Source organism: Rattus rattus, chromosome 18 (genome assembly GCF_011064425.1).
Source record: "Rattus rattus isolate New Zealand chromosome 18, Rrattus_CSIRO_v1, whole genome shotgun sequence".
Lineage (NCBI taxonomy): Eukaryota > Metazoa > Chordata > Mammalia > Rodentia > Muridae > Rattus > Rattus rattus.
Genome location: NC_046171.1, coordinates 42,238,717 through 42,255,576, shown reverse-complemented (window position 1 = coordinate 42,255,576; position 16,860 = coordinate 42,238,717). Strand labels below are relative to the sequence as shown.

The 16,860-nt window shown below is 46.9% G+C and overlaps 1 protein-coding gene across 1 annotated transcript in view; it reads right to left on the bottom strand.

Moving 5' to 3' along the window:
* Positions 1-2,078: 2,078 nt before the first annotated feature.
* Positions 2,079-16,860, bottom strand: part of LOC116887506 (sorting nexin-3-like) — a 31,684-nt gene continuing 16,902 nt past the window's right edge. The window contains 8 exon segments of the mRNA XM_032889126.1: positions 2,079-2,148; positions 2,150-2,173; positions 2,175-2,189; positions 4,053-4,177; positions 5,477-5,499; positions 5,961-5,972; positions 11,130-11,165; positions 12,365-12,391. Of these exon segments, the coding sequence (XP_032745017.1) occupies positions 2,088-2,148; positions 2,150-2,173; positions 2,175-2,189; positions 4,053-4,177; positions 5,477-5,499; positions 5,961-5,972; positions 11,130-11,165; positions 12,365-12,391 (323 nt within the window). The 3' untranslated portion in view covers positions 2,079-2,087.

Sequence of the window (16,860 nt, the reverse complement as noted above, 5' to 3'; positions counted from 1 at the left end):
GGCCAGTTACGAGGCTGGACCCAGGGCTTCCAGATGCTAGGACAGCACTTGCCAACTGAGCGCCATCCCCAAGCCCAGAATCAGTTAACTAAACAGAAGCTTCTTCGCATCCCCAAGCTTCTGTTCTAGACTTTCACGATTAATTCTGAGTTACTTTTGTGTCTCTGTTTATATCTTTTTAAAAGTTTTTATTTTAAATCATGTGTCTGTGAGTACAGCTGTCCTTGGAGGCCAGAAGACGACTTGGACTGCCTGGAGCTGGTGTTACAGCCAGTTGTGACCTGCCGGATGATCATGTGAACCTAAGTATGGAGACACAAAGTCAAAGCTGGGTGTCTTTGCCTACTTCCCCGCCCGCATGCACGCACTTGGGAGGACCACACAAACCCCAAACTTCCCACACAGAGCTGGGATTATGGGTGGCGACCTGCCTGTCGGGGCTTTGCACGGGTTCTCGGGATTCTTCCATGCTGAGCCCCATCCAGCCTGGATTTACAGACATCTCCCCTTCAGACAGAGTTTTGCTACATCCCAGCTTAACTCTGCTCACTCACTCTAATCCTCTTGCCTTTGCTTCCTGAAGGCTGGGACTACAGGTGTTCCCCAAATCGTGCCTGCGCCATCGTGCCTGACTACTTTAGAACATCTTGCAGTGGTTCACGAACTGGTTTTATGAAATCCTGAAATACTGTTTTGAGCAACAAGAGGTCTCTTCTGCACCATGACTGCACTTGCAGCCTGCTTGTGGATATCCCAAACTTGTCTCTTCCCAAATATTTTCTCAAGCTTGTGTATGTTGGCACGTGCCTGGGATTCCAGCATTTGGGAGGCTGGCATAGCAGGAGCGTGACTTTGAGGTCCTCTGCCACTACCCCATGTTTCCTGAGATGAGCTCTGGGCTTGCCTTCCTGGAATCTAACACCTACCAAGCAGAGTCCCAAACCACTTTCGATGTCCAGGGTTCAAACTGGAACGCCATTGCAGTCGCATTAGTCTGGTCCCACACACGGAGCAAGGAGCTACAGGTTTTCTGGTCTTGTGGATTTATGTCCTCAGGCGGCTGTGAGGCTGTGCTCCTCTCTCCTCAAAGGACGGAGCTACTAACTGTGCTAAGCAAACCATGGAGAGCAGACACCCGCCGCTCACTATACCGTGGCCATGTCCAGCAGGTCACCCAGGTCCCCGGGGAACAGCTGCTGAGAACAGAGGGCGTGGGACTAACTTAAAACGTCTTCCAAAGTGACTCAGACTCACAGCATATGTCAACATACGTCCTTCCCAACAAGGCAGTAAGCCAAGGAAGCTCTCCCAGCGTTTAAAGCCCCATTCGAAAGGTGGCGGTGTATTTGATACCACTGCCCTTTACAGAGGAATGGAGTTATGGACGTAGACTGAGTATATAATCCCTCTCAGCACAGGAGGGAGGGATTTCACAACAGAGCCACACAAGTCAGGCTCTAGAGGCCATGCAGTCAGAGCAGAGCAGAAATGCATTTCAACTTTTATTTGAAAACAACTTAAATTTTAGACAAATGATTTTAGTATATAAATTTGATTTTGTTTTATACAGAATATAAAGATTTCCCTCAATCTAATTCTCATGAAGGGGATTACAGGCTAGAAGGAAGACACATTCTGCACACAAAGTACACCTGCATATGTGTGGTACTGAGACAAATGGTGTCGTGTTCCTGCACATAAATTAGGACCAAGTGGTGACATCACATCAGGGGTGGGGAGAAATATCCTAGTCAATCAGATTCAAGAAGCACACGACACAGAACTGCAAATTCGAGCAAGTCGGCAGCTTTAGTCAGAACACTGCAGGTCTACAGGGCTGAGGCTACAGTGCACAATGGAGGGACACGGGAAGAGCTACTTTAGAGAGGCTGAAGAAGCGGGGTTTCCACTAAAAGCAAATGGAACGTCTTGCCAAACAGAACAGAATGAAAGGAGCGTGAGTGTTAGTACATCCAGGGCGTATGTGTTAGATTTACAGCAGTGTCTGCGCAGCATGCTAGTTACAACGTCTTCATTGGTGTGGACGAATCATTTCATGGTCTCGGTTTGGCCTCTTCTTGCCAAACTCAGGCATGTCTTATTTTAGATGGAGTATAGCTTTTATCTATGATTTCATCCTGTAAAAACATGAAGACAACGTCTATTCTGGGCGAGGATGACCAGCTACCCTGGAAATGAAAGAAAAAAAAAAAAAGCAAATTTCAGTCCCTTGTTTCTTAAAGATGGTGATGGGAGGGGTCAAAATAAACTCACTTTAAAGCTAGAACATACGTGCAATTTACTAAATGCAAGCATTACTCTGAACTACCCATAAGCTGTGCTATCAGATAATGGCCTTTCCCTTTGGCTCATAAAGGTGGGCACTTTCCACCAAGTCTGATGACCCGAGTATGGTCCTCAGGACCTCATGTGGTAAACGGAAAGAAATGAGTCTGCAAATTATCTTCTATCCTTCACAGAGGCATCGAGGTTGGCGCGTGCACACAGGCGCACGCATGCACACACAAGCACACACACGGGGTAAATGTAATAATAAAGAAGTAAAAATAACTTTTAAAACTTCGTAGTATTTCTGGAATGCATATTGAGTTAGCTTAATTAGTTGGTACGTGCCTAAGAAACTTACATTTTATTGTTACATGTGAAATAGTTCGTGTATTATTAAAAACCTACAGGATCCAAACCAGGAGGTCAGCCCATGCCTGTAATTTCCAGAACAGAGAAGCTGAGCAAGGTGAATGAACGAGGCCAGTGTGGGCAGGAGAGAGAGAGAGAAAACCAAACACAGAGGGCATGGGTTTCACCTGAAACCAGGAAGCTCAGTAAGGAGCAGTGCAGTGCTTAGGTGCTGCTCACCCCTTCCCCATCTACATCTCCTCCGTGACTGACGTGCAATGAGCCATGGTGGCCACACCTAGCCTCACTTCTCACAGAGCATGCATGCTCACAGGGGGGGCTGCTGGACACCTGCCATCTCAAGTGCCCTGGGAGAAAGGCCAGCCTGGGCCACAGTGAGTCCAGTCTTCAACAAAACAAAAGCACAAATGAAGGTTCTGTGCTAAGTAGATAAAGTTACAGGCTTTGTTCCTCTCACAGATACCAAATTACCAAAATTAATGTAGCTCACAATAACCATCTTCTCTAAGATCTGACTAATCGGGCAGACCTCAAGACTGGAACACAGTCACAACCCCAGTCCAGGGGCCTGATGCAATCTCAGCTACTCAAAGGCTAAGACTGGGAACTGCTGCGGCCCAGCTCAGGGACAACAGTGAGCAGTGCCTGAGCGGAGAGAGTCTCTCTCTCTCCACCCGCCTTCTCCCTGCAGCCCCAGCTGCAGTGTGGGTGCACCTTGTAACACTTCTCAGCTTCCTCAGCCTGGGCCACATTTCTTAGAGAAGGAAAGAGAAAGAAAAAGAGGAGGGAGGGGGATAGTACTGGTTTGAGCTTATCAGTCAACAGCTACTAAAAGACAATCGTAAATTCTGCAGATTTTTTTTCAAAAGAACATTTTGCCATGAAAAAAATTTAACATACACTTTTACATAAATACTGCTACCTACAATCAAACAAAATGATTGCAAATATAATGTTCATTTTATTATCCACATGAGAATATACCTTAAATCAGAATCACAAGCAAAGCTATTTCTGAATGATGTAATTTTAAATGTAATTTGCATAAATTATCCAAGAACAGCAAATATAAAACTTAGGTCAACACGAAAATCTCACTTCACCACTCAAAGCATTTATCATGGAGTTCAAAGCACTTTGAGACACTTTCAGCCCAGTTAAATAGTGTACAAGAAAGACTGAAAAATGGACTTAGTCTAACATTTAAATGACAGGTAGTCAGGAGTTAAGAGCACTGGCGCTCTCGAGAGAGACCTGGGTCTGTTCCCAGCATGTGTGGAACACAGACAGGCAAAGCATCCCCACACACAAAATAAAACACTGAATAAATGAAAACCGGCCAGCCGTCATCTGGTGCCTCACAGCACCGCCCCCACAGGGGTAAAAGTACTCACTTGTTTATGAACTGTTCCAGCCCTTGCTTCCTTTCCTCGATGAAATTATCATCAAATATTCCATCGTCTCCTCTAAAAGGAAGCTGCCGCAAAAATGCTTTCCCCGGGAGTGGGGGAACGACAACCTGAAATACACAGGAACAGTGAGTCCTGGTGATGCTCAACCCAGGGGTGAGGGTGGCAGCAAGCCTGTCCACCAGAGCACAGCTGCCCTGGCCCCCACGAAGGAGAACAAGGGCTACACGCTGTCCTTGACCTCAAATGTACAGTGTGGCACCATGTGGCTGCACACACACATTTACATGGAAGGGCATTCTGTGTACACACACACACACACACACACACACACACACACACACAAATAAAACATGGAAGTCAAGGTCAAGTGTGGTGTATGGAGACCAAGGTAGCAAGAGTGCCCAGGCTCAATTCCTCCGTGACTGTAAGCCAAGGGGACACACCCAGCCACTGTAAATGACAGGGCTCCGAGGCAAGATGAGCAGCTGTGGCTGTGGACAAGTCACATGAAGAACGGCACAAGACAACATCCTGTCATGTGGCATTGAGACAAGGTTCCTGCCCTCAACACTTCTAAGTGGGTAGGACAATGCTTCATCAAGACTGACCAAACTCAAGCGCAGCTGAAGAACAAATGTCCTTTCCACAGACCCGGTGTAGCTGGTGTCAGAATCTGACCTGGGAGCTGCAGGTCTGACTTGTGTGTGAGGGAGCCCATCATCAGTACCCTGGCCACTCTTCTAATGAGCCATCAATTTCCCCAAACTTCCTCTTCCTTCTCCAAAAACTATCATTTCTTCTTTCCCACTTACAGAATATCCCAGTCCTTCCCACCCACTGTAATGTGGGCTCAGCTTCCCCGTCTGGGAATTTTCTAAAACAAACATTTGGTTCCTTTAGGCAGCACCTAGCCCCGGTACACCCAGTTCCTTTGTCTGTCCCTAGGCTCTCTCACGCCCGAGCTGAGCTGCCTCCTTCAGAGGCAGGAGCTGGGATTTCATCCAAGGCCTTGTGCACGTTAGGCAAGCAAGGGAACTGATGCAGATCAAGGATTCAAGGCTGACCTCAGCTACCACAACCAGTTTGAGGCTAGCCTGGGCTATAGGGGACCCTGTCTTAAAAGTCACTACCAAAACACTCCTGCTGTTGCCATGGTGACTTGAAGCAGTGCCCCAGCCCAGGAGCTCAGGTCCTTCTCACGTAGCCCTTGGACTTCCGCTCCCTGCCCTGGCTCTGCAGGGACAGCACTGTAGACATGTGCTCTGCAGCAGGCTGTTCCTTTACAAATTTACCCTAAAATAGTAACTCAGTGGAGTTAAAAAGAAAAGGACCAGTTCGACGGCACACAGATAAGTGGGGGAGCAGCATCAAGGAAATAAACAAGAAACCAGATGCACAAGATAAACTTTGCAGTCCCTTCCTAGTTTCGCTCTCCAATAATTAAGACAAAAGGATTTATTCCAGAAGTCTGTCTTAGAACCAACATAGCTCTTTCCCATACTGGCAATTTGTCAAACTAAATGTTAAACCCGCAGAGACTTTACAGTAGGGAAAGGCCCTGGTCCCACAGTCCTCACAGCACCTGGCAGGGAGGAAGAACATCCACTTACAAAACCATCTATTAAGGAAAAAAGGCTGGGTGTGGAGCCACACACCTTTAATCCCAGCACTCAGGAGACAGAGTCTGTCAGGTCTCTGTAGTGAGGCCAGCCTGGTCTACATACTGAGTTCCAGGACAGCCAGGCTACACAGAAAACCCTGCCTTGAAAAAAGAATCAAACAAGGTGGAGAGATGCTCGACAGGTACAAGCACCGAGCACTGGCTGCTCTCACGGAGGACCCAGGTCTAACTCCCAGAAGGCACATGGCAGCTCTACTCTACAGCTGGACACCTAAGATGCTCTGAGGGACTTAGATGCCTTCCCTAGCATACAAAGAAAATTTAAAATCAAAACAAAACCACCCACCTCAAGCAAAAACAATAGAACCAGTGTACTAAATAATCATCCGAGATAAAATGCCATGTAGCCCAGGCTGCCCCTGGCGCTTGTTCTATAGCTGAGGATAACCTTGAACTTATGACCCCTCCACCTGGGATCCCAAACCTGACCACCATTAGATGCTTTGCTTTCTGTGGATGCCTATTCTTCCTCACAATGTTCAAAACAGTCCCTAGAATGGACATTTGGTACCCACACAAGTCACGTAATGGCTTACCTAGCAAAGAGCCTCTTAAACATCAATAAACTAAGAAAGCGCTACACGCCTGCCGACTTACTTCCGCGTGTATATAAGGGGTATGTAAGTCGCGACACCCCAATGGCGCACAATGTAGCCACTCACAGACGCCATTCGCCCTTCCCTGGTGAGCTCAGGTTTTTCCTGCTGGGCGTCCCAGCGCCACACCCAGCAGTTCTTAAGTACTAAGAGAAGAGTTAACTAGAATTCTTTACCTCGTTTTGAGACGAGGTCTCGCAGGGCAGCACAGATGGCCTCAAATTCACTGTAGCTAAGGATGACCTTCCTTCTGGTCCTCCCATGTTGGGACGCCCTGCAGGTACCATCAAGCCGGTAGGTGCAGTGGAAGCGAAGTTGGGCTCTGCATCAGGCAAGCTCTCCACTGACTGGACATTCAGTCAATCAGAATTCTCCTTATCAATCTGCAGCCACACCCCGCAATTTCAACATGTAGAAGTAGGAAGAAAGGACCCCAGGGCTACACAGTTTGAGGTCAGCCTAGACTTCATGAGACCCCTGTCTAGAGTAGACAGACACTCTCGCATTTGTTTCTGTGGGTAAGAAGATGTCTGCAGAGTGTATACCAAAGTTAAAGACTCAAGCCACGATGACAACAGACCGAATGTCACTTTAGTTTCGTAGCTTAGGCCTTCACTAAAGAACAAATATGTAACAGAATGACCATGTGCTGCTGCTTTCTATGATGTGAGAATTTCAAAGAGGTTGACGATTAAGATGCTTATATCCATGAGCACACAGTAAAATGGTTCACGGAAGACTGCAAAGCAGGTATATATGAACCTTTGAGTACTGCTTTTACATTTTTTAGACAAATATGATGTAATAAAAGGCAACCTAATCAAACAGCAAACCATCTCCAAGAGCACACACAGCCAATGAGAAGACGGAAAGGTCAGCAGCAATGCAGCCACCAAAGAGAACTAAATCAGTGACACCACTCCCTGCACGCTCAACAAGGCCAAGGGTGATGAACACGGCACAGGAGAGCAGCGAATGCTCACACTGCTAGCAGGTGGGAAAGAAATTCCTGGGCTGCAAACACTGGGACATTGGGCAGGAGATGAAAGGCCAACCTGGGCTATAAGGAGAGCTGATGCCTGCCTGGCTACACAAACTTTACTTTCAAAGAGAGCACAAGGCAGTTGGTTGGCTGCAATATGGATCGGGTGAAGGTACTTCGCCAAGGCCGACTGATTGTCTCCAGGGTGAAAAGAGAGCTCACCCTGAGAGCTGTCCGGTCACCCTGTGGCACTGGCACTGCAGGTCCTGCATGTGCAGGATGCATACACACCAAAGTGCATTAACAAAATTCTAAGTTATATGATTCGCAAATAATCCCAGGTGTGTCTAGCTCAAGAACAGTAACAAATTTGGCCCATAACGTATGCGACAGTGACCAGTGCGACCTGGAGAGATGGCTTGCTGAAGCTAAAACGCCTGCTCTCCAGAGAACCCAGGTTCCATTTCCAGAATACACATGGCAGCTCACACTGTCTCTAATTCCAGTTTCAGGACGACCTGGCCACCTTTCTGTCCTCTGCACACACAGAGCACAGACAGACAGACAGGCAGGCAAACACCTACAAATAGGATGCATACATATGGTATCTCCACAACATGCTATTATTTTGCACTAAAACCCGACAATAGCTGGAGCAGTTAAGAGCACCGGCAGCTCTTACAGAGACCCAGGTTCTGTTCCCACTCACACACAGCAGCAGTCACACACCAGTTCTAGAGGGAGCAGATGCACTTGGCTCTGGCCTCCTCAAATACCTGCTATGCACACACGAGTGCGAAATCGTGCTACGATAGGATACAAACCCTGAGCGTGCAAACAGAAGCGATACAGGCATGTGCTCTGCACTGAGAGGCGGCGTACAAAAGCCGTAGTGTTCTGTACTGAGGCCAGCATTTCAGGCCATGGGGTGTTCTGTACTGAGAGCGTGGCGTACAGGCCATGGGGTGCTCTGTATCCATTTCTGCAGTCAGCGCTGGCACACAGCACGAAATGATTGACAGGGTAGCGAGTGTGAGCAAACTGGCTAGTCATTACTCTTTCAGAGACGCAGAGGACTCCTTTTTACTCTCTCCCCTTCCTGTCTTCCTTTCTTTTCTCTGGGAGATGGTCTCTCGTGTTGCTCTGGCTGGTCTGGAACTGTAAAGCCACAGGGCCAGGAACTTTCAGTATCCCTGCCTGTTGCCTGAGTGCCAGGATTACTTGCTAGGGAATGTTCCAGCAGGCCGCAAGTTTCCTTTACATGGTAATGGATGATAATGAGTTCTTAAACTCTGATTTATAGCTGTGTAATTCTGAACATCTTAGGTGAATTATATATCACTAACTGTGTAGCTACTGCAGTTAACAAAGCAGATGCTGGGGAAAAGTCGCAACATTTACTAAACATTCCGGGGAGCTAGAGAGGTGACTCAGTGGTGCTCTTCCAGGACCAGGTTTAATTCCTAGCACCCACATGGCTGCTCACAATTGTCTGTAATTCCAGTTCTAAGAGGATCCAACACCCTCATACACACACATACTTTGCGGCAAAACACTGATGCCCATAAGATAGTAAATCATTTTAAACATTCCAGTGTAGCATATAAGCTATGTTCGGAAAAATAATGCAGTCTATCAAAATACTTCTTCATAGTCATTAAAATTCCTTTATTTTCCTCATTTATTGTCGAATTTGTTTTATTTTAACACACACACACACACACACACGCACTCGCACGCTCACACACACGCTCACATAATCGCTTTGCTTTGCGTTTTGGAGACAGGGTCTCTTCAGTAACCCTAGCTGCCCTGGAACTGACTAGCCTGAACTCAGAGACCCTCCTGCCTCTGTCTCCTGCGATTAAAGGCGTGGCCACCAGGCCTGGCTTTATTTTATTTCCCACTGTTTTATACAGTTAGATCTTCTTGCTTTACTAATTACCAGCAGCCACATATTGTATTCGTCATTACTGTCCAGATTTTCAAAGTCTTTAACTGAATTCACTCTATCCGCCGCCAGGTGTTGTGCTGCTTGGTTCTGCAGAAAGGCGGCATGGTTTGGTGCTATGCTAAATGTGTGCATCTGCCACTGAGATACATTCTGGTCTCCCACTCATGTTATTCTGTACCATAAAGCTAGTCTCCTATAAAAACATGGGTTAGTTTTAAACTCCTCACACTCTAGCTTGTCTGTGTGCACAGCCAAAAGCAAATGCATGCTATATAAGATTTTCTCAGGCATTCTATGGCCCAGCCCCTCCAGGTTTAACTGCTACGTCCTTCAAGTACGTGCTTGGTATCCAGGAGAACGTGATCCATGCTCAATATGCATCAAAGCACGCCCTGACCCTGGGGCTCCGGATCTGCTAAGGGCATACAGACCTCCGCTGAGAAATCCTGTCACAGCTTCATAGATTTATAGTTACGCTGGCAGATGTGCTCCTTCTGAGACAAAGAGTCTTCCTTCTCTCCACCACACTGCAGCTTCTCTAACAGAATCGCGAGAGCCTTAAACAGGATCTTCTGTGCAGCCAGAAGCTGCTCCTGTGTGTCTCCTAGAGTGACAGAGTGAGTCTCATGCCTGCATGAACTAACTTCGACCATGAGATGTGAAGACTGCAGCCAGACGTGCCCGCCTATCTTTGCTCTCTGCTTCCTCTCCCACTTTCAGGGCTCTTCCCCACATGGCTCAGGAAGGCCAGCTTACCGAAGTAATGGTTCTGAGGGCAGCATGGCTTATGCACGATGTCTTCTGCCTGGCCATCTTTCCCTGGATAGTTATTTCCCTTTCATTTCTGTTTTACTGAGCTCAAAAATACCACGATCTTCCATCTACATCACACAATCTCTTTCTACTAAATTCTAGTTACAAATGACCTTCACAGTTTCTTCTACAGTGCACCACTTGGCAAGGTATATAGAGAGTAGTGCTCTCAAAGCACAGCAGCAGTGCAGTAGCAGCAGTGGACCAACACGTCAATTCCAGGGCTGGGGATGTGGCCTGTCTGTGGCTCCCCCACATGCACATCCCCAACATCACATGGACTTGATGTGATGACATGACTGTTCACACACCACACACACACACACACACCCGAACAAGATCTAAGGGCTAAAAGTGTAGCATGAGAACCCTGATTCAGATTCCAAGCACCTACATTAAACCAGGAAGTGGCAGTGCAGAGCCCAAACCCTGGGTGGATGAAGTGGCCCGAGGCCTTGCTGGCCAGCCAGTCCAGCTGAGCCGGCAAACTTCAGATTCAGTGAGAGACCCTGTCTCTAAAAAGTAAAGTGAGAGTGATATGTAGACATTCGAAGGTGCCTCACTCCTGGTCATCACAGGAGCACACCCATGGCCACTGGGCCCCTTCGCACTCACCCACAGCTTATTCAAGAACATCACAGGTCAAACAATGAGATCACCAGTTTGTGAAACTTCTACATATGCAGGAGAATAAGTAAAAAATGATTATGAGTTAAACAAAACTGGACACACATAAGACATACCTGAGAAAGAGGAAGCAACAACAGCTCGAAGGAAAGGCCTGTCAAGTGCTGTTCAAATGTCCCTGCAACGACTGAGCAGAAAAAGGAAGAGTTTCTGAACTGTGAGGACCACTGTCCTCTACTGGTAGCTTTGAGAGGGACTGCCCACACTTGAGCCCTGTACTGGCTCTCGCCTTTTAAGGACACATTCTGGAGCTTCCTTCTAGTTAGAATGGTATGTTTTTCCTTTAAGGTTACTGCAAGTCAGAAAACATACTCTACTCGGCCTCTCTCTCTAGTTCACTGGCTACCAAAGTCACTGTATCTTCTTCTAACAGTAGAGATTCCTTCAGCTGAGATAAAGATTTGTCTAAAATCAAAACAGGCACTAGTTAAAGCACACTGAGATCCGGGACAGAAAAGATGTCACCATACTGGGTAAGGTGACAAAGTGGAAGCTACTGCACAAACACCACAAAGCCACTAAGCTATTACCCAGGCCTTGACTACCCTCACTCTGTAGTCCAGGCTGTCTTGAGCTTGCTCTCATCCTGCCCTGGCCAGTGATAACTCTTTTTTTCTTTTTTTCTTTTTGCACACATAGGGTTGGAGCAGTGGCTCCTGACACTAACCTGAGACTCATTTCCAGTCCAAAAATACAACTTTTTCTTTTGTTTTCTCCTTTGAAATTCACTCTTGCATGCGACGTGTGAGAGGGGGTGTGGCTGTGCACGTGGAGGCCTGAGTACAGCACTGAGTTAGTTTTTTCCCTCTACCACGCTCTAAAGCATGGTGTCTGTTTTAGCTGCTAAGCCGTATTCCTCTCGTCTGGCCTGCCAGTTCTGGGTGAGTCCTGCAGCTCCCCTTCTCATCCTGCAGTAGGAAAGCCAATTGTGGAGGCCTGCTACCATGTCATCCAGCTTTTTCAGCACGGTTCCCAGTCCAATTACACTTGCACGGCAAGCAATTTTAATTTGCAGAAAGAATTTCAAACCCTAAATGCTATCCTAATTGGTTTTTAACCAATGTCCAAAAGGTCATGCCGTTATTTATTATCAGGAGAAAATAGAATCATGCAAACAAAAAGCCACCTTCCTAACATAAAAAGGCACTGAGGGCTGAGAGACATGGCTCAGCAGCTAAGAGGGAAAGTCCTTCTGCAGACCTTAAGTTCAGTTTTCAGCACCCATGCTGGATGGCTCACTACCTCACTCTGCAATGTGCCTTTAAGAGATGCACTTCTTCTGGTCTCCTGTGCCACTGTACTCCTGGACGTGCTGCCCACATTCACACACATCTTTAAAAAGATGCAGATCTTCACGGAAGAAGGCACACGAGAGACTGTGTGCAGAGTATGCAGGAGGTCAGTCACATGCACACCACTTCTGGACTGCAGGCTACTCTGCTTGCTGCTATTTCTGCCAACTCTGTGGGTGAGGAGGCTGACAAGGCCTCTCTATGTGGCCCTGGCTATCCTGGAAGTCACTATGCAAACCAGGTTAACCCTGAACTCAGATATCCTCCTGCCTCTGCTTCCTAAGAGCACTGAGATTAAAGATGGGCACCACCACCCCTGACCCAGGTAACAAGAGGGCGACGCCAGAGCAGGGAAGGCAATTCTTCTGTCAAGTATATAAAACCCCAATCTCTGACACTCACAGGGTAGAAGGCTAGAACCAAGTGCTGTTAGCTCTCCTGACGTCCACATGGGTACTGTAGCACAAAATGTGTTCATGCACAAATAAATAAATGTTAGAAACATACAAACCAGAATTGGCTGGGGGTGGGAGGTACAGCTTAGTAGTAAAGTGCTTAACTGGTGCCAAGGCCCTGGATTCAATCCCTAGCAGAGAAGAAAGGAAATGACTTATGATTTTAAGACATTAGCTGAAGAACATATTTTAATATGCATGTAGGAATTGAGAACCTTGTACTCTGGAGGCAAAGGGTAGCAAGTGCTAAGCCAACATGGGTTCCGCAGAGACAATTCCTGTCACAGTTTACTGTCGAGCTTAGAAATGACGCCAGCAAACGCCAGGCTCTATGAGAACTACCTGAATACTACCGACTCCTCTCAGGTGAATTTATCTTTTTTTTAAAATGACGGCCATTTATATGAATACACTAGCTGCTCCTCTGACACACCAGAAGAGGGCATCAGATCTTAACATAGATGGTTGTGGGACACCATGTGGTTGCTGATTTGGAACCAGGACCTCTGGAAGAGCAAAACAGTGCTCTAACTACTGATTATCTCTCCAGCTTGAATGTTATTCCCTGCACTTGGGGAGCTGAGAAGGAAAACTGAAAAGGGCACATGGAGGAGCGCTTCCTGCTGTGGGTCAGGCAGTGCCTCTCCTAGCGCCGCTGCTGTGAACGTTCCCCATCACTTAACCTCACGCCGCAAGTAAAAACAAGAATGCCTTATTCAGGACCTTGAGTCTAGTTTGTAGTGGTGCCAATTTTTCCAAAGGTATTAACTTATGTTGTAGAGCTTAAAGCCCGGAGCCTTTCTACATGATGCTACCAAGTAGTGTATAGGTTTCAAGCATGAAACCAGATCTCACAAGAGGTTTAAAAGCACTTGAGTTTTCTTTCCGTAACCACAAATATTTGTTCATTGTATTAATGACTAGGAGCAAATTGCACTCTAACAAGACTCTTATTATACTAAAAGTCAACTTGCATTTAAGAGATGCTACTTGCTATACAGAGAAGCATTCTCATTCTCAGAAGGAAAAAAATCAGTCCCCTTGGGGAGCAGGGTGATAATTCCCAGAAAGAAAGCACTGGATTATTTCTCTCTAATTTCACCCATTGGCTTTTTAACCAGGCTCACCCTTCCGCATTAAAAAAATATTAAAGTCTTTGTAAGTGTCTCCAAAGATGTAGGTCTACAGCACCGGGAGTATTTCTGCAGTGAGATTTACATTCTGAATTCCTCCTCTCACCATTTACAAAGGATTAGCTGCTCTCTTTATTCAGTATGCTAAGATCAAGTCTTGAAAGAGGTCCCTAAGAATTTTCACTTGGGCAATGGAAGTCTGTAAAGCACCCTCGGTATCAACATATCCAGCTTAACAGGTACACGTTGAGGGAGAGCCAGCCTCGGCCTGCTTTACCTCCCATTTTCCCTTTTGAACTTTTGACAATCGCGATTATCCCAATCTCTAACTGAGTGGGGAGTGAGGGAGTCTCTGCCCTTCTGTATTAGCTAGTAGTTTGCGTTTGAAAGGGTCTGTCAGGGTTTTCAGCTATCATCTCTGCTTGTACAAGTGCTACACTGGAGTTCTGACAAGGTCTACAGGAGACTTGGGGTTAGGCAGTAGGACGGGAGAGCCTCTGCCCAGTATGCAGCACTCTAGCACTGTAAACAAACACACACTTGGATATTATTTCCCATTACATTTAGAATAATGTTTTGACGGGCGGTGTCTGTCAATGTTTTTCCTAATTAATTTATGTTGTGCTAGCAAAGCCAGCATTAGGTAGAGGAATCAGAAAGTCACCTCAGCTATATAGGACCAGATTTGAACTCTAGTACCTACATGGTGGCTCAAGCAGCTGCCTGTAAGTTCAGCCCTAGAGGACCCAAGTCCTTTCTCAAGCTCTGTGACACTAACCCACACACTGTGCCACACGAACACTCACACCTACAAGCAAGTCTAAAGAAGCTGTCTTTGTCATTAAAGATCGCCTAGCTTAGCTGAAGAGTGAAAGAGAACCACCCTTGCTTTGGCTGAACTACTTGGGCTGCCACCATGTGGTTGTGGAGCTCTGTCTGGCCACTTCTGATCTAATGTCATAAAAGGGCCTGAGGCTGATATTCACCCACTGTTCATCCTTTGGCAGACCATTATTCACCAAGCATCTATACAACGACAGTGCTAAATATGGAATCATCATTTAAGACAATGAATAAAATGCAGTAAATCCCTCATGAAGCTCAAGAAACACTAAGAAAATAGAAATGATATAAAATCTGAGTTTGTGTGGGTTCAAACACTATGAACAGGACTGAGTTTAGTTCATCATCAATGGGGTCTTGACTAACATAATGAAGCTCCTGGGGATTGGCCTCAGTAATACCCTCCCCCACAACGCATTTATATCCCTCCCCTACATTAAACCTGCTGTAGCTTACACCCAAAAATGAAACAAATAAACAACAAAAGCAAGAAACTAACTGAGCAATTTGACCAGGACAATGACAACTGTGACAGGGTCTCACTTTATACAGCCCTGGCCAAGTGTGTTCTCCTCAGAGCTCTCAGCGCTGCCACTCTTTGTGCGCTGCCCCTGCTGCAGTCACAGGCAGTTAGGGGCTGTGAGCTGCACGATGTGGTGCTGAGAATCAACGCAGTCCTGTGGGAGAGCACAGGGCGACTCCACAGTCTCTGGATGATACGGTGTCTCCAGGAAAGCTGAAGGACCTGGTGTGCATGCTGTAGCGGATGCTTAGAAGAAAGATGAAGATCACGGAGCAGGGCAGGCGGAGCCGCTGTAGCCACCAAGTAAGTGCAGGGTGACTAGATACAACGTCCAATACTTCAAAGAACTACAAAGCAAAATCATTTTAAATGTTTTACCAGGAAAATGTTTCAGATCTATTTAGACTTTATTCCAAAGTGTATCCAAACATCACATTTAGCTGATATATCACGTAAAAATTTTGTTGTTCTGAGACAGATGTTCCCTACATAGTCCTGGCTAGCTTCCTAACCAGTCTGTAACCCCTGGATGCCCCTGAATTCTCCTATTCCTGCAGCAGCCTCCTGAGAGCTAAGCTAACCGGTGCACATGAACTGACTATTAGGATGGCCTATTGCAGGGGGGCATGCCAGCCAGCCTCATGACCTCAAGTGTTGATTCCTGGGACCCACATGATGATGAGTAAGGATCTCACAGGCCAGACTGGTCTGCACACCTGCACCACACATGTGAGCACACCATGTATGGCTGGCATGCACATGCATAGAGTAATACATATGTAGTTTCCATTGAGATTCCCACAAGCTGTGTCTGGTCTGGGTACACTGCACCGGCCACACGAGCACACCACGCACGATACATGCACGCGCACAGAGCACACACATGTAGTTTACTGAGATAGTAGTCTTTCACTGAGGCTGAGATTTCTGATCATGTCGGGAGGCAGGAAACCTCCAGGACCTGCTTGTGCTTGATCCAGCTGTGCTGGGGTCACAGGACCAGTCACCAAGGCCAGCTCTTTCTCACACTGGTGCTGGGATCTGATCCCAGGTTCTCGCCCTCTACAGTTAGCATCAGGGGCCCTCTGAGCACCTCCCCAGTTCCAATGCTGAGATGTTTGTAGGAAGAGGCGATGTGGGCTCAGGGGAGCCGGGTCTGGAGGACAAGGAGGTCGCTCAGGGTCTGTTTACTTAGCTGACCTGTGCGCTGTAAAACATTGCAGATGGGAATAGCATAAAGAGAAATAGAAAGTTACAGTGTAACTCAATACTCTGGATGTTGTTTCCTCATTTTCTCCAAGGTTAGCAACATATTTTAAAGTCTTTTGCAATAACTTAAAGTAATTCCTCACGTTGTAAGAGAAAGACCACTGAGTTCAAAGGAGAGGGCTAACTGAGGAGCGTAGGAGCCAGTAACGACGCGGGTAACTGCTAGCTGTGCCTTCACTCTCCCTTCAAGTCACCCCAGGTCTGGTTTCACAGGAAATCCGGTTAGGGCTAACATGAGCGGTCTGTTGCCGCGTGTAAGCCTCCTGCAGCCTCAAGTATCCCCTAATGCATCAAATAGAACACATTCTGATGCTTGGTCCAGAGACCAACTCGTGAACTGTCACGACAACGGTATTAAATATTTAAGAACTTGGGGCCTGAGCAATGGCCAGGGTTAAGAGAGCCCAGGCCGCCTCCAAGAGCCATACTAGAGTCTCAGTGCCAACACAAGACCACAACAGTCTATACTGCTCTAGGGGATACAACACTATATTCTGGGTCTCCAGAGGCACCCCACACGCAAAGTCATACAGACCTTAACACACCATAGTAATAAAAGTGT